The sequence below is a fragment of the Diceros bicornis genome, chromosome 16, assembly GCF_020826845.1.
Source record: "Diceros bicornis minor isolate mBicDic1 chromosome 16, mDicBic1.mat.cur, whole genome shotgun sequence".
Lineage (NCBI taxonomy): Eukaryota > Metazoa > Chordata > Mammalia > Perissodactyla > Rhinocerotidae > Diceros > Diceros bicornis.
The window spans coordinates 39,945,186-39,967,680 of record NC_080755.1 but is presented as its reverse complement, the minus strand read 5'-3'; the positions used below and the strand labels follow the sequence as shown (position 1 = coordinate 39,967,680).

The 22,495-nt window shown below is 38.0% G+C and overlaps 1 protein-coding gene across 2 annotated transcripts in view; it reads left to right on the top strand.

Moving 5' to 3' along the window:
* The window catches only part of HDHD2 (haloacid dehalogenase like hydrolase domain containing 2), a 43,434-nt gene that overhangs the window by 6,289 nt on the left and 14,650 nt on the right, over nt 1-22,495 (top strand). Inside the window, exons 1-4 of one of the 2 annotated variants that reach the window (XM_058557064.1) lie at nt 5,417-5,609; nt 7,334-7,444; nt 10,713-10,921; nt 16,088-16,172. In XM_058557064.1, the coding sequence (XP_058413047.1) occupies nt 7,344-7,444; nt 10,713-10,921; nt 16,088-16,172 (395 nt within the window). In that variant the 5' untranslated portion in view covers nt 5,417-5,609; nt 7,334-7,343. Of the gene's footprint in view, nt 1-5,416; nt 5,610-7,333; nt 7,445-10,712; nt 10,922-16,087; nt 16,173-22,495 lie in introns of those variants that run through there. The other variant, XM_058557062.1, reaches the window with a different exon arrangement.

Here is a 22,495-nt window from a genome sequence, read left to right as displayed (position 1 = left end):
GGCAGTTTCTTATAAAATTAAACATCCACTTAGCATAGGATCCAGGAGTCACTCTCCTAGGTATTTACCCAAATGAATTGAAAACTTATGTTAACACAAAAACCTGTACATGAATGTTTATAGTTGCTTTATTCATAATCACTGAAAACTGGAAACATGGAGATGAAGTTCAGCAGGGGAATGGATAAACAAACTGGTACATCCATAAGGTGGGATACTGTTCCATAACAAAAGGAATGAGCTATTGACTTAGGGAAAAACATGGATGAATCTTAAATGCATTTTGCTAAGTGACAGAAGCCCAGCCCAAAGCCTGTACATTGTATGAATCTGTTCATATGACATTCTGAAAACGACAAAACTGTAGGGACAGAAAACAAATCAGTGGTTTCCAGGAGTTAGTGGAAGGGAGAGCAGTTGACTACAGAGGGGGTACACAGGAATTTTTAGGGTGATGGAACCATTCTGTATAGTACTGGGGTGGTAGATTCTTAATTCTATGCATTTGTCAAAACCCATAGAACTGCATCACAGAGAATGAACTTCAGTGTATGTACACCTAAATAGAAATTGACCAGGGGATCCCAGGATGGAAAGCAGACTATGACAAATGAATCTAACTGTATCACAAATGTATGATGTAACGACGATGAAGGCTGTGGGGAGTGGGGAGAAGCTGACCTAAGTAACTTTGGAAAATGGTGTTATGACTGAAAACTCTTAAGGATAAAGACAAAATGAACTGCACATGAACACTGTACTTAAGTAATTTGTTTTTCTTGAGGATGAGAGTTAGCAGCCCTGAAACTGCTTTACGAATATACCAGAGATGAACAAATAAGTAAATGGATGGTGGGTGGTGTCAGCCAGATTTCTGACTCTCTGAGAGGAAAGTTACAATAAAGAATAAATGTCTGTGAGCCCGTACTGATTATATAAATAAATGACTGAATAAATAAATGGAGAAGAGAGAAATCTTCCTTACAGAAGAATTTCAAATAATATCTGAGGATACTCCCCTCTCCAGGAAGTAGAGCTTAGTACCCACTATAGAGACTCACTTCCAAAGAATACAATATGTAAAGGGAAAAGAGTACATGCGGAGAAACCTGACAAACACCATAATTTATTTAACTAGCCTCCTGTTCATGGTTATTTAGGTTGTTTCTAATCTTTGCTATTTGAGTCGTGTAATGAGTAAAAAAAGATAATGCATCAGGACCAAGTTGGATTTGTGCAGAATTGGTTCAACATTAACTTAATTGACCACATTAACAACTTAAAGGGGAAAAATATGATCATCTCATTGGATATGGAAAAAGTAATAGGTAAAATTCAATAGCCATTTATACAGAAATTCTTATCACTAGAAGAGAATTGTCACTAAAAGAAAATTTCCTTAACCAGCTAAAATATCTACAAAGAATCCTACGGTAACCATATGTAATGGTTAAATATTAAAATCATTCCCCTTAAAATCAGTAACGGAATAAGGATGCATGTTATTACTGCTTCTGTTCACTTGTAATGGAGTTCCTAACCAGAGTAATAAAACAGGAGAAGAAAATGAGAAAGAGAAGGCTTGGAAAGAAAGAAACAAAATTGTCATTTGCAGTTGATAATTATGGTCTATAGAAAATGCAAGAGGGCCAGCCTCGTGGCGCAAGTGGTTAAGTGCGCGCACTCTGCTACGGCAGCCCAGGGTTCGCCGGTTCGGATCCCGGGTGTGTACCAACGCACCACTTGTCAAGCCATGCTGTGGCGGCATCACATACAAAGTGGAGGAAGATGGGCATCGATGTTAGCCCAGGGGCCAGTCTTCAGCAGAAAGAGGAGGATTGGCAGATGTTAGCTCAGGGCCAATCTTCCTCACAAAAAAAAAAAAAGAAAAGAAAATGCAAGAGAATCTACAGGTTAATTATTAGAATTAATGAGAAAGTTTAGAATGGTTAGAGGATATAAGATAAAAAATGTATTATATTTTAATACACCAAACTGTTAGACAACATAGTTTAAAATAAAATGCCATTTACTATAGCAGTGTTAGGGGTATGTCTACAAATATATGCAAGACATTTATGTAGATATTTATAAAACTCTATATAAGAAAACTTACATAAATGGAGAGATGTACTATATTGCTGGATAGGATGACTCGATATAATAGTGATCTCATGGGCCGGCCCCGTGGCTTAGCGGTTAAGTGCACGCGCTCTGTGCTGGCGGCCCGGGTTCGGATCCCTGGCGCGCACTGACGCACTGCTTCTCCGGCCATGCTGAGGCCGTGTCCCACATAAAGCAACTAGAAGGATGTGCAGCTATGACATACAGCTATCTACTGGGGCTTTGGGGGAAAAAAATAAATAAATAAAAAATTAAAAAAAAAAAACAGTCATTGACTTTAAAAATAATAATAATAATAATGATCTCAGTTCTCCCAATATTGCTCTGTAGATTCAATGCAGTTCTAGTCAGAATCCCAAAAGGTGGGTTTTTGGTTTTGCTTTTCCTCTTATAGAAAATGACAAGCATCAACGTGGATGATTCTCAGAAATATAATGTTGAGTAAAATGTGAAAGTTTCAAAAGAATGTATACATTATGATTTCATTTTTAAAAATTTATAAGACATTAAAAATAAGCAGTAGGTAAAAATGTAAAGAAAAGCAAGAAAGACTATCACAAAATTCAGTATATTAACTACTTCTAAGTGGTAGGAAGGGAATGTAACTGAACAGGCTCATTTAGAAGGCTTCAGCAGTATTGGCAATGTTCTAGTAAGCTGGGGGCCAGGTAGGTACACAAGTTTCATTTTTTATAACTCACTGTTATTACTAGGTATGAAAATGTCTTTCTTTTGCCTTCAGCCCATTTTTAAAAGAGATCTTTTAATTTATTTGCCTCCAACTTTTATGTTGAAAATTTGTAAGAATAGTGCAATGAAAACCATATACCTTTCACCAAAATTCACTGGCTCTTGGTATTTTGCTCTGTTTTATGTTTCTCTCACGCATTGCACTTAGTTGTCTTTTCGTACTCCTTTAATATGAAGCAGTTTCCAGCCCTTTTTTGTCTTTTATGACACTGATATTTTTGAAAAGTTCAAGCCAATTGTTTTGTACAATTTGGAATTGTCTGATGTTTTCCTTATGATTGATTCAGGTTAAACATTTTTGGCAAGAATACTACATAGGTGATGATGTCTCCTTCTCAGAAAGCACATGATGTCAGTTTGTCCCATTATTAATAGTGTTAATTTGATCCTTTGGTTAAGGTGGTATCTGGCAGGTTTCTCCACTGTAGAGGTATCTTTTCTCCTTTGTAATTAATGGAGATTCTTAATTTGCAAGTGATTCTTTGAGCCTGGGTGAATATACTGTTCCTCAACAATTTTTCGTCCAGTGGTTTTAGCGTTCATTGATGATTCCTCCCTGAATCAGTTATTACTATGGTGGTTGTAAAATGTTGATTTTCTATTTCTGGCATTGCTTCTACATTTATTAGTTGGCATTCTTCTGTAAAAGACTTTACACTTTCCCATTCCTTTAAAATATTTTTAGTATTAGCATGGACTCATGGATTTGTTTTTTAATTCAATGTGTTATTCATTCTTGTTATTTTTTATTTTGGTGCTCAAATTGCCCCAGAATTGGCCAGTGGGAACTCCTTCGAGCTGTGTCCTGTGTCCTTTTGTCCTGTGTCCCCTCCCTCTGATTGGGTAGAACAGTGTCTTCCAGGCTCACCTTGCACTTTCCTTGCCCGGCCTTGGTTTTGTTTAGTACACTTTAACTGTGCTGATAGCTGTTGGAGCGTTGTTTCTTCTTGGTCTTTTTAGTGGACAGCGCTAAGAAGTATATATATTTTTTAAATCATGAGTTCAGAATGGCACCTCCAATTCCAAACCGACACCACAGGGTTCTTCCTCTCCTCCCACTCCATGTTTTTAGCTCTTTTCTCCCATTTGGGAACCTTGATTTTTTAAACATCAACAATATGTATACTCATTTGCTCAGTCCTGCAATATACACAGAATGGTTTTGGAAGTCACACAGTCACACCACTACTGTTAACCAACAAAAAACCTGCTAAGTAAAGTTCAAGATTTCCATGCTGTTCTTTTTGTCTTTTGAATGTATCCTATGGAAGGACTAGAGTCAGAGTACTCTCCAAAAGTTGTGGTAGCTAGGTTAGTTTGTTTCTGTTTGTATTCCATTTTAGGGCTGGTTTAATTTAAATTTGAATATATAAACCATTAACATGGTTCAAAGTCAAAACTCAAAGTGTGGGAAAGTTAGTAACTTCTCAGTGCCTCAATTTCTTGGTCTGTGTAGGACTGTTGAGAAGTTTCAATGAAGTGGTAAAGATTGCAGAGCGCTTAGCATGTGCAGAACACATATTGCATCCCATAAGCGTGAGCTGTTTTTGCTTTTCTTCGTCTTTCTCAGTGGATTCCTCTGAGTTGCTTCTCTTTTTCCTTACTTTTCCTGGTCTGTGACTCCAGGCCATACATTGCAGGGGGCAGGGAGGTACCTATTACATAGTGATGATTGGGAAGAAAGAGGACTCACATCTTTTATGTTCCTACTATGGGCTCATCACTGCCAGGCATTCTCCTTAACTCACCGACCCCTCACAGTCCTGCAACTGTTCAGTACTATTCTTCCCCTTTTACAGATGAGGAAATGGAAGGTTAGGATGATGAATGCACTTGCCAGCTGACCCTAGATCCTGGACCTATCTGACCCTCACCACCTGGCTCCACTTCTCCCACCTTCTGCATCTCCCTCACTTAGGCCCCAGGTTCTAGCTTGTTGAGGGAAAACTCCTGCTCAGATTTGGGGAGCATGTATAGGGAACGCAGCAGACCTGGGGCCCTGCTGGCTGATGGGCTCCCTGAGTCCAGCTGGAGCACCATTTCTGGCTCTCCCTGCTGCTGCTTCCCTCCCTAGCCCGGACCATGCCGACAGCTCTATCCTGTGGGAAAATGCAGTTCTCCGATAGGCCCAGTTGCGTGTCCACTATGCATGCTAATCAGTGGCCAGCACTTGCCAGCAATTGGCTTCAGTTCCAGGACTCTGGGTTTATTTATATTTTATACTTACACCTTGGTTGTAGAGGTGGCTGACTTAGAGTGGGAGCAGGGTCTGGGGAGCAAAGGAGCTAAAAGCTAGAAGCTGGGAGGGAATTTAGGGATCGTCTTTGCCTCCTGAAAGGAATGCAGCTAAGGGAGAACAACACTTAAAAGGATAGCACTGGACAGTTTAGAGTATTCCTGGCAGCTTTGGGAGGTGGACTCAACAGGGATTAGCAGGCCCATGTTGAAGAGGAGAGAATCAAGGGGGAGGGGCAGTGTGATACATTGATTCTTTCAGCCCAGATCTCCCAACTATAGGAAGTAGAGAAAGATCTTGCCTCCCTGCCCTACAAATCGAGGAGAAACTTAGGACCAGAGAGGAGAAGGCACTTGGCCAAGGTCACACAATGAATTTGAGGCAGAACCAAGAGTGCCACCGAGCCTGCTGACTGCCAGTCCCCAGCTCTCACGATTGCATGTCATAGGGAGCTAGCTAGGAGGGAGAGGTCTTCCCCCCAGCCACCATCTGTCCCAAGGTAAGATGCCATAAACCACCTGGAAGCTCTTCCCAGGAGTTCTCCGCAAATACTTGGTAATTGCCTACTTACATCTCCCCAGGTCCTTTCCCCTTTCCCTCCACTTCTCACTTTAAAGGAGGTGGCTCCTCCAGTTCTTCTGTGACATCAGGGCTGGGCATATAGTGGTCAGTAAACATTTGCAAATGAATAGGGCAACTTGGCAACATCCTGTAAGGGTGAAGGTGAGCACACACCCTCAGACCCAGCAAGACCCCAGAGAAATGTTCACACATGTCCACAGGGAGACATGTACAAGGATGTTCATAGAGGCACACTGTTACAATAAAATGTGCAAAACTAAATGTTCGTGATCAGGGGAACAGATAAATAGTGTATTAATACAGTGGAATACCATATAACAGTGAAAATGAATGAACTATGGCTGCATGTGTTAACATGGATATATCTCACAAACATAATGTGGTGTGGTAAAGCAAGTCGCTAAGTATACATAAGTTAACATTAATACAAAGCTTTCAACACATCAACCTTGGGGAAGAGTAGCTACCTTGGGGAAGGGAAGAAGGGGAATAGGATCAGAGGGGGTACACAGAGGGCTCGAACTCTATCTAGGTGCTTTATTTCTTTTTTATTTTTTTTTTTGTGAGAAAGATCAGCCCTGAGCTAACATCTATTGCCAATCCTCCTCCTTTTTTTCCCTTTTTCTCCCCAAGGCCCCAGTAGATAGTTGTATGTCATAGTTGCACATCTTTCTAGTTGCTGTATGTGGCATGCGGCCTTAGCATGGCCGGACAAGTGGTGCGTCGGTGCGCGCCCGGGATCCGAACCCGGGCCACCAGTAGCAGAGCACGCGAACTTAACCACTAAGCCATGGGGCCGGCCCCTATGGTGTTTTATTTCTGAAGCTGAATGATAAGTATTATCCTTGATACCTTTTTGTATGTCTAAAATATTTCGTTGTAAAAACAAAAAAAAAGGAAAGAAGAAATGAATGAAGAAATAAGTTTAAGAAAAACTAAAAATGAAGTCCCATCCCCTTCTGTTTAGCTTCCATACTGTTCTTACCCACTCCTTTATCTTTAAACCGTACATATACCGTATATTCCACTATATATATGATATAGTTCATAATAAACAAATTTTAAAGAGAAAATATGCAAAAGGAAAGTTGCACATTGTAAGGTAAGGAAAATATCTCCTGACTTTAAAATTGCTGTATAACTTGAAATTTCCTCCTCAGTGACCTGTGAATACTGGTAGCTCCTTGGCCACATATGCCATTTCAGGATATAGCAGTGGATATAGGCGATTAAAACATTTTCATTGTATGTAGCCAAAGATGAAAAAGATTTTGCCAGTGATGTAGTGCTTTCGTCCACTCATTCTTCAGAGTATATTATTCTCATATTTTAAAATAAAATGAATGAATTGTTCTACCAAAGTTATTTTAAGAAATCTGAAAGTAAATATTAACTTCTGCTTTAGCATTTCCCTTCCTATGGTTTTAATTCAAGACTTTTTTTTTAAACTAAGTATTATAAAAATTTTATGGATCAAATTGTGGATTTTTTTATTTTTAAAGACTTTTTTTTGCAGAAGAGAAGCAGCTTAACACTGTACAGTATCTTTCTGGATATGAATGATATTTTTGAAGACTTACCAGTTTTTAATTGTCCATTGTTTCCTAAACTGTATTTTTAATTTCATTTGCTCTCTCCTAGGGAATGAAGGATGGCAGCACGCCGTGCATTAAAAGCTGTTTTGGTAGATCTCAGTGGCACACTTCACATTGAAGATGCAGCTGTGCCAGGCGCACAGGAAGCTCTTAAAAGGCAAGCTATCCTCCAGGTTCAGCTGACAAATATGTTTGTAAGTGCCATTTTACCAAGGCAGATCATTAAATGGATGGCCGTAAGATGTCATTTCACCAGCTTACCGTGTATACAGGAACTGCCTTGGGTTTAGCTAGAAGACGTATGCATTGCAATATCCTCCAAATATTGTTCTCTAAGCCTTTATTAGGTTTGGCCTTTTGATCTTGTCTTTTTGTTCTTTGTTTGTGTCTTTTTCTAAGTCAGTAATGTAAATTTGGGAATGAAAACTCAAGATTCTAAAATGTGGAATAAATAGTATGGGAAAAATCACAAATGAATCCTGGAATCACAAAATGAAGTACACACATACACAGAGGCATAGTTCTGCCCTCTCTTCTTTCACCTAAGATCTAGCATTGAACGTGCAGCTGCTCAAATAAGATTTAATTAAGGGATTTGAAATTTTAGAATTATTTCCATCAAGTAAATTTAATGCTTTTGAAGGTAAGAGACTGTATTATATTTCTGATATACCAACCACGGTACTAAACACAAGTCTAGATACAAACCAGAGATGCATAGTAAAAGATTGTTAAAGTGAACTGAATATGGATGTTTCCTTCTGGGTGTCCTGAAAAAAATACTCATCAAAACAGAACAACTAAGTATTGGTATTAAGCACCTTTACCCTAAAATAATTTAGAGAAATTGACAAAATCAGTAATACTTAGCATGTGGTGCTTATCATTTTCCAACCTTAAAATATTCATAGTATGCTGTTACTCAGAAAATCAGTGACTAGTATCATAGTACCTAAAAAGGTAGACCGTGTCAAGCAGTCAAGGAAAAGTCCAGCTCTGCAACTGATTTTCTTTTGGCTTTAAACAACGTGTTATCCACCATTTCTCCACCTACAAAGTGAACATCGTGACTTCTAACTAAATTGATACCTTCCAACTGATGCCTACCAGGTGTACAAGTTTCTTTATATTTTTTGATGCCCCAAATGGAAAGTAAGCTCCTTGAGAGAGTGTGAAGTCTTTGGAATAAGTAGCATTGGACAAGAGCTTTTATTGCTGTAAAGATGAGCTTACTACTCTGGATTGAAAAAAGTCTTTTTATTTTTGGTGAACAGTGAATTAGCTAAGTAGCTCTGTAAACTATGAGCCTGCTGTTCTTGAGGGCAGGAGCCTACACATTGTTCTCTTACTTGCACTAGTGAGTTTTCATCCCCGAGAAATCCCTATACTGCCACTGCCAGTTTTGGTTTCTATAGAAACAGAGAGACTAGGGGAAGTTGAGGGACTAGTAAAAAGAAAAGTGTAAAAAAAAAACTCATTAAAAATGCTGTGGTTGCAGGGCTGGCCCTGTGCTGTAGTGGCTAAGTTCGCGTGCTCCGCTTCGGCCACCTGGGCTTCACAGGTTTGGATCCCGGGCATGGAACTACACACCGCTTATCAGGCCATGCTGTGGCGGCCTCCCATATACAAAATAGAGGAAGATGGTCACAGATGTTAGCTCAGGACTAGTCTTCCTCAGCAAAAAGAGGATGATTTGCAATGGATATTAGCTCAGGGCCAATCTTCCTCACCAAGAAAAAAAAAAATGATGTGGTTGGGGCTGGCCCAGTGGCGTAGTGGTTAAGTTCATGGGCTCTGCTTCAGCGGCCCGGGATTCATGGGTTCAGATCCTGGGCACAGACCTACACACCGCTCAAGCCATGCTGTGGTGGCGTCCCACATACAAAATAGAGGAAGATTGGCAGAGATGTTAGCTTAGAGACAATCTTCTTCAAGCAAAAAGAGGAAGATTGGCAACAGATGTTAGCTCAGGGCCAATCTTCCTCACCAAAAAAAAAAAAAATGATGTGGTTATTTAAATACTTGTTCACTTTTAGGATAAGAGTTATATTGAAGTAATCAGTTTCTTTTAAGTGATAAACCACCATATGTAATGTTTTTCAGAAAAGCTACCACACAGATATTATAGAAGTAGTCATGACTACAGTGATTGTTCAATCATATAAATTTATTGAATACTCTTTGGGTGAATACTTAAAAATCTCTTTTCTGTTTAATTTGCTTGCTTGTTTTAAATTGTGGTTAGTGCTTTTATGCCTTGTGTCCTTTTGGGGCTGGCATAAAATAAAAAGCAACAGGATAGTAATATAAAATTTTAAATTGTAGCTAAATTAAAATTACTTTTAGATTTTAGATTAAAACACTATAGGACCAAGAAAATAATTTTTATTTTTAAAGAAAGCTATACTATCATGAATTCTTTCTTTAAGACCTGATTGCCAGTTTAGGTTCCAAAAGCAGATCATGGAATCAAAAAAATCCTGTATGTAAGTAGTTCAAGGGGAATACACATTTCAGTCTATAAAAATGGAATGTTTCTTTGAGCTGTCCAGGTAGTTTCTGTTTATAAACTCAGTAACACATTAGGGCTTAGCCAGTCTCTGATTGGCTAAGCAGAAGGAAAAACAGCATCCTGAGGTGTCCTCTGTTCTCTCACTATGGGAGATCAAACCCTGTGCCAGGACATAGATCAGAGTTCTTGTCTCAGCCCTACTGCTGCTCAGCTGTATAAAGCTGAGCAAGTCGCTTAACTCCTCTAGGCCTCAGTTTTCTCACCTTTAAGAAGGGAGGGTTGCAGTGGTAGATAATCTCCAAGATGACTTTTACCTCTCATATTCTGTGAGATGGTAGTTACTAAGCTTTGTTTTTGTTTTTGTTTTTTTTGGTGAGGAAGATTGGCCCTGAGCTGACATCTGTTGCCAATCTTCCTCTTTTTGCTTGAGGAAGATTGTCCCTGAGCTAACATCTGTGCCAGTCTTCCTCTATTTTTTACGTGGGACACCGCCACAGCATGGCTTGATAAGCAGCGTGTAGGTCCACCCGTGAGATCCGAGCCTGCGAACCCCGGGCCGCCAAAGCGGAGTGCACGAACTTAACCACTACACCAGCGGGCGGGCCCCATGTTTGTTTTTTTTACCTCTTTAGAAAACCCTTCAGTAAAATTTGGTTATAGTATAGAAGGCCCTCAAAAAGGTAAACATGGCTTTTACAATTTGACTTTGCAGCCTTTGGAAATGAAACAGCCCACAGGGTGTGGATAATATTTAAGCAATTCTGGGGTAGATTTTTAAAAAGCTTATTGGCCATAAAAACACTTGGTAACTGTCCTTCATTTTCTGACCTTTGGCAAGTGCTACCAAATTAGGAGGTTTTATGGAGCTAGAATGTAAAAGCTGCCTGTTGACATCTGAATTTTACTTTTCCAGGTTACGTGGTGCTTCTGTAATGGTTAGGTTTGTGACCAACACAACCAAAGAGAGCAAACAAGACCTATTGGAAAGGTTGAAAAAATTGGAGTTTGATATCTCTGAAGATGAAATATTCACTTCTCTGACTGCAGCCAGAAATTTAGTAGAGCAGAAACAAGTCCGACCCATGCTGCTAGTTGATGATCGGGCACTACCTGATTTCAGAGGTGGGGGACATTTGGAAAGATTTAAAAATTGGTTCTTCATATCTGCTTATAAATCATTCTTAAAACTGGATGTTTAGAAATGTTTATTTAGATTTCCTTCTGTTATTATTGAAATGGTCAACAGTTTGAATTTAAATTGGGTTTTCTCAAACAGTTTTTGACCACACTCCAGAATAAGTGAAACAGATTACATAGTAACCCAGTACATATAATTGTGTATATGTTAAACAATACTTACTGTTACTGTATGAGAGGTACTCAGTTTTCTATTTGGTTTACTTAATTGTTTATTTGATTTTGATGCTGCTTAGAACCCTCCAAATTAGTTTCACAATCTACTAATAGATCATAACCCATGGTTTGAAAAAACACGGGTCAAAATTACTTTAAGTATTATAATCCTCAATCCAGGAGCCACTGTATTAATTTGATTAAATGAGATAAGCCAAGATCTCCTTGTTTAAAAATAGATGTCTTTCTGTATAGTGTGAAATTTTTGCAATGACCATGAAATGTTTTCAATCCAGAGAGAATAAGCCTGTTTTCTCTGGAAAAATTAACAGACTCTGGAAAAATATCCTAACTTTATGAAGCTTTGCCACATTGCTTCTTTTTGTAGATGATACTCAGAGTGAAATGACACAATATAGGAAAACGGATATAAATACATCGTTATAAAACCGTGTAATGGCTTTACAAGTAAAGATTAGAGAAGTTCAGCATGGCTGTACGGTTGGGCAGAACCTCAAAACGTGTAATATCAGGAAATATACCAGAGTATCAATCAGAATTATTATTTGTAAGAAACAGAGACCAATTTTGGCTAAATTAAACAAAATTAATTTATTAGAAGGATTTGAGTGCTGACAGGAATATAAAATGGTACAACTCCTATGGAGAGGAATTTGACAATAGCTAGCAAAATTGCATATGAAGCAGTACTGTCACTTGTAGGAATCTATCTCTAAGATATAGTTACAAAAATACATGACATATGAACAAGGTTGTTCATTATGGCCTTATTTTTAATAACAAAAGATTGGAAACAACCTGAATGTTCATTGGAAGGGACTGATTAATTAAACTGTGATATATGCACAAAATGGAATGCTTTGTAACTGAAAAATAAGTAATGGCAAAGAAGTCTATCTCCTGATAAGGAGTGATTTTCATAGGATATTAAACAAAGAAAGTAAGGTGTAGAAAACCTTACACGTTTTCTGTGTAAGAAAGTGAGAAGGAAGTGGATATATATATTTATTTCTTATATTTATAAAAGGAAACTAAAGAAGGATAAGTGAAAAACTAATAAAAATGGTTATCCAAAGGGCAAGAGTGGGAGGAGGGGAGAGCCAGGAGAGGAGACTTCTCTAAAAGTACCTTGTTATATATAGTTTTGACTTTGGAACCTTGTAAATATTTTACATGTTTAAGAGACAGTTAAAAAGTAAAAAACAAACCAGTCCCTGAAAACTGAAAAAAAAAAAGAAACTAATGAACTTTATATCAAGTTGGTGACATAACCACTCAGAGAAAGAATTACTTTAAATGACTTTAAAATACAGTATTTTGACTGTTCCTTTGTAGTGGGATAAATTCTAAGGATAAAAGAACTGCAAAGAAATCTTAAACTGCATTCAGAAGTCTTACTGTTACTAGCAATGTTGGTATTGTTATTTTAAAATTATAGATAGAGGATAAAACAAAGTATTAATTATGCTAGTATGGTTAGGATCCAAGGTTTCAAGTATAAGTGAAAATATACAAACATAAAAATCAAATAAGTTAATTAAAAGCTGTGTATTATTAATTTTGAATTGAAAATATCATTTTCAAATCCTTTGTTCTCTTAAAAATATGTATTATCTAGATCTTCCACTGAAAAGGCCCAGAAACAGTGACAGCCCAGTGCTCAGACTATGGAGTCTACTACCATTTCCCACTTTAGTTCCCTGGAGAAATGGCTAATTCCAGATCTGGGCAGGCACTGTGTAAGCTGAGCCTGGGATAACTAATTGTGTTAGCAAGGAAACTATTGAAGACTAATGAGTTCATGTCTAAGGGACCCTGGGGCCAATTTGAAGGGATAATTTGGGCATCAAAAAAAAAAAAAAAATAGGGGCCAGGCCCTGTAGCTAAGTGGTTAAGTTTGGTGCTCTCCACTTCGGTGGCCCAGGTTTGGTTCCTGGGCTCAAACCTACACCACTTGGTGGTGGTCATGCTCTGGTGGTGACCCACATACAAAATAGAGGAAGATTGGCACGGATGTTAGCTCAGGGCGAATCTTCCTCAAGCAAAAAGAGGAAGATTGGCAACAGATGTTAGCTCAGTGTCAATCTTCCTCAGCAAAAAAAATAATCATAATTATTGCAATGGATAGCGACACATCATATGTATAAAAAACCGTGAGTTCAAAACGGTGCTCAGCACCATGGAACTCATTGGTCACTATTGGAGGTTGTTACAGCTGTGACTCATTATTCTGAAAATGAATAAATTAAGGGAGTGAAACAAGCATTTATCCTTCCTTTCCTGTTTGAACTGTGTCATAGCGTAACCAAATATTTGATGAGGGTAAATTCTTTGATGAGATAAATTCCAGCTAGTAAATGCAAAAGAAATGGCAGAGTTAGAAAATCAACATTTGGCAAGCCCTAATGAAATGGGCAACAACATCCGTAGATTTTAAACACATTGGGAGAATGGCTGATGGGGAACTTCAGAATGGAGGGATCAGGCTGACACCACTGAAACCCGTTGATCAATCTTAACATCACTAGAAGTTGAACAACCAGAATTCTTGTGCTTCATGATGTGATAAAATAAGAAATTTGTTGCAGTGCTTATGAAATAACCTTGCCTAACAATTGGATGTGAACCTATGAAGCCTCTAGATCTAATTACCAGTTTACAGAAAATATAAAGGTAAAGGAACAAATTAAATAATATTATAAGGAATCAGCCAAATCCAGAGTGTGAGACCTTTTCCAGGGTTAATGATCTAGTTGCTTCTGTAAGTGGAGAGGAGTGCTGTTATAGAACGAGACATAAGAAATAACGATCACATGCAATACATGGATCTTGTTGGATGCCAATTACATGTCAGATGTAAAAAGACATTTGGGAAAATTCAAATGTGGACTAAGTGTTGAGTGATATTAAAGAATTATTATTAACTTTGTTGGTATTATAATGTTAAGGTGGTAATTTTAAAAAAATCTTTATCAAAGATACATACTGAAATATGAAGGGATGAAATGACACGTTATCTGGGATTTGCTTTCAAAAGACTTCAAAAAAAATGTAAGGGGTGATAGATAAGATTACCAAACCTTGATGGTTGCTAAAGCTGGGTGATGGGTACATTAGGGCTCATTATACTAGTGTTTCTACTTTTATATATTTTTAAAAATTTCCATAACAAAAAGACAAAAAGGCTGTTTGGGTAGCTTACAGAACTGTCAAGGAGAGCTGGCGAGTTAGTCTTAGGGGCTGTGCAGCCAGGAACAGTGTGCAAGATCATGCTGCAAAACTGATCAGGTGCCGCTGATATCCCTGCTGAGCGTTGAACTCTGCAGCTTGCACTGTTGACCCCGGTGGCACTGGAGGTTGGATGCTCCAGCTAGCACTGCTACCTTAGAATCTGAGGCTGCAACAGTCATCTCTTCCAGAGGAGGTTCTCCCAGCTTCTTTGTGTGATGAGCTCCCAGTTCAAAGCCCAGGGTGGGTGCTTTTGATTGGCAGAGCCTCTGTCTCAAGCCAGCACCCATAGCTGCAAGAGGGGCTGGAAAAGTAAGTGTCTGGTGTTTTCAGCCTCTCTAGTGAGAGGGTGAGCTATGCCTCTCCCCAAGCCTTATGAGCTAGTAAATTCCCTAATTATGAGAGTGCTATTCAGAAACTGGGCAACCAAAAATAATGACAGATGCATTCTGTAATCAATGTATTTATGTTTCTGGGTTAGTTGAAGTACTACAAAACAATTTTTTAATCAGATTTTTCTCTTTTGACTTTATTTGAAGAAGGTTAAGATTTTAGTTGTATCAGCAGTGGGCTGGAGTTGGGATATATAAGCAGTCCCAGGTGTGGAAGAAATCTTTGTCATTCAGTCTGGAACTATACTTGCAACATCTTTATATACATGAAAATAGCCAAAGTGGAGGGGTTTTTGAAAGGAATACAAGTATCTTTGCTAATTTTTGACTATCTTTGCTAGTGGTAGGTAGAGATAATAAAAAGAACACAAAAAACTTCAACTCTTACTGTAGCCAACAATTTTATTTTCTTCCTTCAACTGACTTTAACCAGTTACTCAATACTTAGGGCTGCTGGTAAGGAGGAAATTGGAAGTCTTGAATGTCTGCCCTTCCTATTTCTGCCCCTCACATTTTGTTGGACTTGATAATGAAAATGCCTAAAGGCAGGCAATAAGAGAGGCAAATAGGAATTGGCATATGGATAATCCATAGAACCTTTAATCAGGCTTTTAATCACTTTAATGGTGAACGTACCTGTTTGGTTGTTGTATCTAAAGTCCTGTTATCAGGTACCAAGCCCTTAAAACATGCTTAGAATAATATTTATTCTATCAGGTACCAAGCCCTTAAAACATTATAGAATAATATTTGAAACTATAAATAGATTAGGCTTTATGTAGAAAACTCTAGAATCTACAGCAAATTCCATATTTATCATGAATGTATTAACCTCAGGCTGTGTCAATTAGAGAGTCTAATTTCCGTTGCCTCTTAGATTTTCAGTCCCTCATCAGTTGCTATTGATCTGATAGCTCATAGGGAACTCATGGCTGTTCTCCTTGATTGTAATCAGGAAAGCCTTTTGTAGTTAGAAATTGTTACTTGTTTGATAACATCAGAAATTGTTACTTGTTTGAGAACATCAGGTTACAAGTTTCAGTTTAGGTCTTCTAGTTCCTGAGTAGCTGTAAGACCATGCAAAAGGAATACACAAAAATACTACACCTTTTTTCTTTTTTCACTTAAATATCTCTTCTACTTCCAAAGTACACAGGGCAGAATAATCTCTTAAACTTCAGATTATGGCTACAGCAAAAGTTTGGACTTGACTAAGTAAAACGACTTGATTATAAAATGTGACGTTACTTTTAATTGCGTTTTTCAACAGTTATATATTTTTTTTCATTCTCAGAAATACAAACAAGTGATCCCAATGCTGTGGTCATAGGATTGGCACCAGAACATTTTCATTATCAAATTCTGAATGAGGCATTCCGGTAAGTGTTTACCTGTTTATTTTTCATCTGATCGTATACTCCCCCTCTTCCCTTCTTGAGTTTTTGTCGTGTGAGGTTATACATGTTTTACTTTCTGGCCACCTCAGTGGTACGTGAGGACAGACAGCATAAAGATCCCTTCAAGATGAGCATCAAATAGTATTTATTTCTATCTTGCTTATTGTTTTTAAAAAGTGATCAGTATGTTAAAAATGTGATGATCATTAGGGTTTTTTTTGGTTTATAGAATCGATATTCTGGAGTAGGAATTCATAATAAAACTGCAGCTCTTAAAGCTAGCAGTTTTATCTTTTATTGTCACCCCTTTGATTCTTCACTGACTCTGCTCATCTCTGACGGCAAATGGCAGGCAGGCTAATGCACAAAAACCAGTAAATGTGATTTTTCCTCCAAGGAGAATCCAGGCTATGGGAAAATGTTGACACATTTGATCACACTTTCAGAGACATTATTCAGTGAGTGATAATGGCAGTCTGAACTGGGATAGCAGCAATAGGGATGAAGAAAACCATATTCGGGTAATGTCAACATGACTTGATGGATGGTTGGGTATAGGAGGTGAGGAACAGTGACTCAGTGAGGACATCCGGATTTCTAACCTGAGCACATGTGATAGAGAACGCTCCCTGTTTGGGGATTCAGAAGCTGGTAAGTTTAGGTTGGGGCTTCTTGGCCTGTGGGATATCTAAGCATAGATGTTCCAATGTCTGTTGGTAGAAATTTGGGGAAATACAACTAACACATAAAATATTATAAATCTTCAGTTGTGTATGCATTTTACTTATATGAACTTTTTGCTGCTGCTTTCAAAAGGAAGACTGTGTACTGGTTCTCTTACTTCCTAAGATAAATTGGATCAGGATTTACCAGCAAATCTCCTCTAGAGTGAGATTGTGACTTTTTCCCTTGAATTTTTCATTTTTTATCTTACCTTTTGTTTCTTGTCAAACCATTAAACAGTGTAATTTGCCTTTGAATTTATGACGAGTTAAGTAGTTCAAAATATTACATAGGGATACATTGAACTAGCTTTTTAAAAAAAACATTTGGTATTTAACTGCAAGAATGCTATAAAAACATTTTCTAAGCAGTACAAAGATCTACAAGAATCATTCTAACTTTACTTGATGTGAAACTTGTTTCTTTTCCTTTTTTTTTTTTGAGGAGGATTGGCCCTGAGCTAACACCTGTTGCCGACTTCCTCCTTTTTTCCTTCTTTTACTCCCCAAAGGCCCAGTGGATAGTTGTATGTCATAGTTGTACATCCTTCTAGTTGCTCAGTGTGGGACACCGCCTCAGCATGGCTTGATGAGTGGTGCGTAGGTCCGTGCCCAGGATCCGAACCAAAGAACCCTGGGCCACCAAAGCAGAGCATGCGAACTTAACCACTATTCCACCAGGCTGGCCCCTAGAACTCATTTCTTGATGTATATGTTCTAGAATTAGAATGTTTTTAGCAGATTTTAAAACTCACTACTAGCTTCACACATCGGGGCACATTATTTGCTGTTGATCTTGAAAATGGATGATCTCATGTACAGTCAGTGTGGCCAGAAATAACACTTTGGGAACAGCCATCTTTTTTCCCTGTGTGCACATTAATTTTTGATCCTTGGTTAATGGAAACTATGGCTACTTAATGCACTTTTATTTGTGACTCTCTTAGTCACTGTTATAGTCAAGCCTTTGTTTAAAAGGAACAAACTCACTTTTTATAGTTACTCAGTATCCATTTACTGTAGTTTTTTCCTGAAGATCCACTGCTATGCCAGATTGCCTGAAGATGTACTTCAGGATATATGGTATTAAAATTTCTGTTGCTTCATCTACTTTAATTATCCTACTTTAGCTTCTTGCGGGGGGGATTATCTCACCTGCTCCTTAAGTAAGGTTTACAACTATACCAATATCAGTTTTCATCTGAAGTAGAGAACCTGCTATTATTTCTTACTTCTGAATTTACCCCTACTACCTTTTATTCTTTCTTTAACCACAGAATTCAAGGAGAAGGTATTGATTGATTTTAGCTGGTAATTTGGGAAGGACATATTTAATAGGAAGTTGGGAGGTCTCTGTCTTAGATGAATACTAGACTCAGGGTAATAAAAATGTATGTTGACATAATACTGGCTTTGTAATTGCTCGGATGCTGTCTAATTAGTACACTTCCCTAACCATATTGATTTTTTTAAACACTACATTTTAAAGCATTACAGTGCACTTATGGGTCAACTCTAATTTCACAAATGCACTTAACAGCTGGGTGGAGAGTTAACAGAAGGATCTTAGGTCTTACCCTTCTTTGCATATTGATGTCTCCACAGAGACTATGCCTTCCCACCAATGACTACAGCTGTTTGGATTGTGTGTGGCACACATAGACATCTCAAATGAACCACCAATTAGTTAAATTACTGTTCAGGTTGATAATGAGAATAAACATTGGATTTTAAGCCCCGTTGCATAGCTGCCTTGAATACCAGCTTTGGGGACACATTGCCCTCAGGCAGGTAATCAACCTTCCACATTGCACTTCCTCTTATTTACTGTGTTTTAAATGGGTAGACCCCCCATCCCCACCCCCCAAATGCATAGTACAGTCTGTGTACAAATATGTCTTAAATGTCTGAATGAAATTGAGAACACTGAATGTTAGAGAATTGGTTTTGGGGAAGGGTAGGAACCAGTTATAGGGATTAGACTTGATTTGGGTTTGGGTTCTATAAAACATTCAAATTCTAAGAACCATTGGGGGCTTGTTTCCTTTTACCTACTACTAAAAGATAACAAAGATTAATATCTTATGCCTACAAAGATTAATATAATGAACACCCATATGCCTGTCAACCAGTTTAAAAAATACAAATTATCAACACATTTCATGTCACCTACATATCCCTCCCCAATTTTATCATCCAAGACCCAAAAGTAGTCAGGGTTATGAATTTTGTTTTATCATTTTCATGAATTTCTTTAACTTAGAACACATATGTAGGTGTTCCTAGATAGCATATAGTATTATTTTGCATGTTTTATACTTTATATATTCATCAATTTGCTTTCTTCCCTAGTAATATTGTATGATTCATCAATACGAACATATGTGGCTCCAGTTCCTTCATTTTCACTGTAGTACTAGCTTGTAGCAAAGTCTTTTTTCATCTTCTGAGCTGAGTTAGAAACCCAAAGCTTGAGCATTCTAGTAATGGACCAATTACAATAAAATTTGATGATCTCTTTTAGGAGAAAGGCTACCTGGGCAAGCAGAGCACTTAATAATCTAGCTTAAACTGAGTATTAACAAGACTAAAAAATATCTAAGCACAAAAGTAATATGTCATTATTGTGGAAAATTTTCAGTGCTCAAAAAAGAATTAAATTACCTGTAATCCTTCCACCTAAAGAGAACCACAGTTAACATTTTAGCACATAGCTAGTTTATTTGTTTCTATGCACATATATATTTAGACAAAAATGAAAATGTGTATATACTGTGTGGTAACTTGCTTTTTTAAAACCCAGCAATATATTGTGCATGTTTTTCCATATTCTTAGATATTCTTCTAAAAACACATTTGATTCCCACAGCATATTCCACATTAAGAAGGCAATAAATTGTGTAGCCATGTGTTTCCTATGGTTGGTTATTTCCAAGTTTTTGAAGTTAGTTTTAAAAAAACTTCTGAGAACTTGTTTGTTAAGCAATATTTATGTTTTTTCTTTTTTTTTTTTAAAGATTTTATTTATTTATTTATTTTCCCCCAAAGCCCCAGTAGATAGTTGTAAGTCATAGCTGCACATCCTTCTAGTTGCTCTATGTGGGACGCGGCCTCAGCATGGCCGGAGAAGCGGTGCGTCGGTGCACGCCCAGAATCCGAACCCGGGTCGCCAGCAGTGGAGCGCGCGCACTTAACTGCTAAGCCACGGGGCCGGCCCTATGTTTTTTCCTTAAGACTTTTTTTTCAGAAGTGTAGTTGCTGGATCAAAGAAATTTTGGGAAAAAACTGCATGGAATTGCCTAACCTAGGAAAAGTTTAAGATTTTTTTCTAAATTAAGAGCATCTGCTCTCCAGCTTCTAGAGGATCTTATTAAAATGTCATTATATCTGAAGATAAGTGACATCACAGCTTGTAAATGCAGAGGTGAAGACTGCTTAAGAATAATATTTTGAAAGTTTGTTAATGACTTCTTTCCTACAATCGTTACAAGGTACAAGAATCCTCCAGAAGTCTTAGAGATGCTCAGAAATTAGTTTTTTTGTTTTTGGGAAGGAAATTCTTTTTTTTTTTGTATTTTTTTTGGTGAGGAAGATCAGCCCTGAACTAACATTTGTTGCCCATCCTCCTCTTTTTGCTGAGGAAGATTGGCCCTGGGCTAACACCTGTGCCCATCTTCCTCTACTTTATATGGGACGCCACCACAGCATGGCTTGATAAGCAATGCGTAGGTCCACGTCTGGGATTCGAACCTGCGAACCCCGAGCCGCCAAAGCGGAGCGTGCAAACTTAACCATTATGCCACTAGGCTGGCCCTGTGGGATGAGATTCTTAACACCATAAACAGTTTCTGTTGGATGTTGGATTGCTTTCTTTTCCCCATCTCCTTGAGAAAAAATAAAAAGTGTAATTACTCCAGTGTATTCAATTCCTTATAAAAGGAAGGACAGAGAGAAAAAAAATCAACAGTAATGGCCTCAGTTATTATTGCATTTTTACAGTAACTCCTGAATCTTTTCTAAGTATTTAGAGCCCTGGGCATGAGTAATTCCAGAACAGTGTGGCAGCAGGGCTCAAATTAGAAATATTTCTGTGGGCTTTTTCCATTTTGAATGGACTGACTGCTATGCAATCTTTTAAATAAGTCCAGACTATAAAAATAAAACACTTTGGAGATGAGAAATTGTTTAAGACTTAAGAACTTGAGTTATTTAAAGCATTCCGTTAGTATATACAGGAGCACAACTTTATATGCCAATTTGAAAATCATAGAATACAGAATTGAGGTAAATATCAGTAACTGCTCTTATTTTTCAATTTGGGGAGATCCTTTTACAATCAAGGCAATTGTGGCAACTCTAAATAAAAGTTTCAGGTGAATAAGCCACATAAATATATTCTGTTACGAATTTTTTTAAGTTGATGTATAACATGCACAGTAAGGTATACAAATTGTCAATATATAACTCAGTAAATTTTACACATAGATATACCTATGTAACCCGCACTCTGATCAAGATATAGAACATTTCCAGCCCCGAATGATCCCCATCCCAGTCAATACCGTCCCTTCCTCAAGGTTGCCACTGCTCTGACTTCTATCATTATTGCTATTTTTTGATCTTCACATGAATGAGATCATACACTTGTAGCATTTTTTGTCTGTTTTTGAGATTTATGCAAGTTGCTGCAGGTAACCATACTTTGTTTTTGTTTTGTTTCTTCCTTTTTTTTTTTTTTTTTTTGGTGAGGAAGATCAGCCCTGAGCTTCTGCCAATCCTCCTCTTTTTGCTGAGGAAGACTGGCCCTGGGCTAACATCCATGCCCATCTTCCTCCACTTTATATGGGATGCCTGCCACAGCATGGCCTGACAAGCAGTGCGTCGATGTGCACCTGGGATCTGAACCGGCAAACCCCGGGCCGCCGCAGCGGAGCGTGCGCATTTAACCACTTGCGCCACCAGGCCAGCCCCCTTTGTTTCTTCTTTTTTAATTTTTGTTGTTGTTGTGTAGTAGTCTGTTATATGAATATTCCACAGTTTATTCATTCATTCTACTGTTAATGGGCATTTGGATTGTTTCCACTTTGGGCTGTTATGAATAAAGCTGCTATGAACATTATTCTACATGTCTTTTGGGGAGTATATGCACTCATTTTTCTTGGGTCAGTATCTAGAAGTGAAATTACTGGATAATAGGATAGGTACTTGTTTAGTTTTAGTAAATATTGCTCAACAGCTTCCCAAGTGATTGTACCAAGTCATACGTTCCCACTAGCTGTAAATGAGAGTTTCAATTGCTCCACATTCTCAGCAGTCTCTTGCAGTCTATGTAATTATAGCTGTAGTCATATGCTACATACAATGTTTTGGTCAGCAATGAACTGCACATATGATGGTGGTCCCATAAGATTAGTACCATGTAGCCTAGGTGTGTGGTAGGCTATACCATCTAGGTTTCTGTAAGTACACTCTATGATCTTTGCACAATGACGAAATGGCCTAACAGTGCATTTCTCAGAATGTATTCCCGTCATTAAGAGACCCATGACTGTATTCTGTTTGGTGTGTATAGTGGTATCTTAC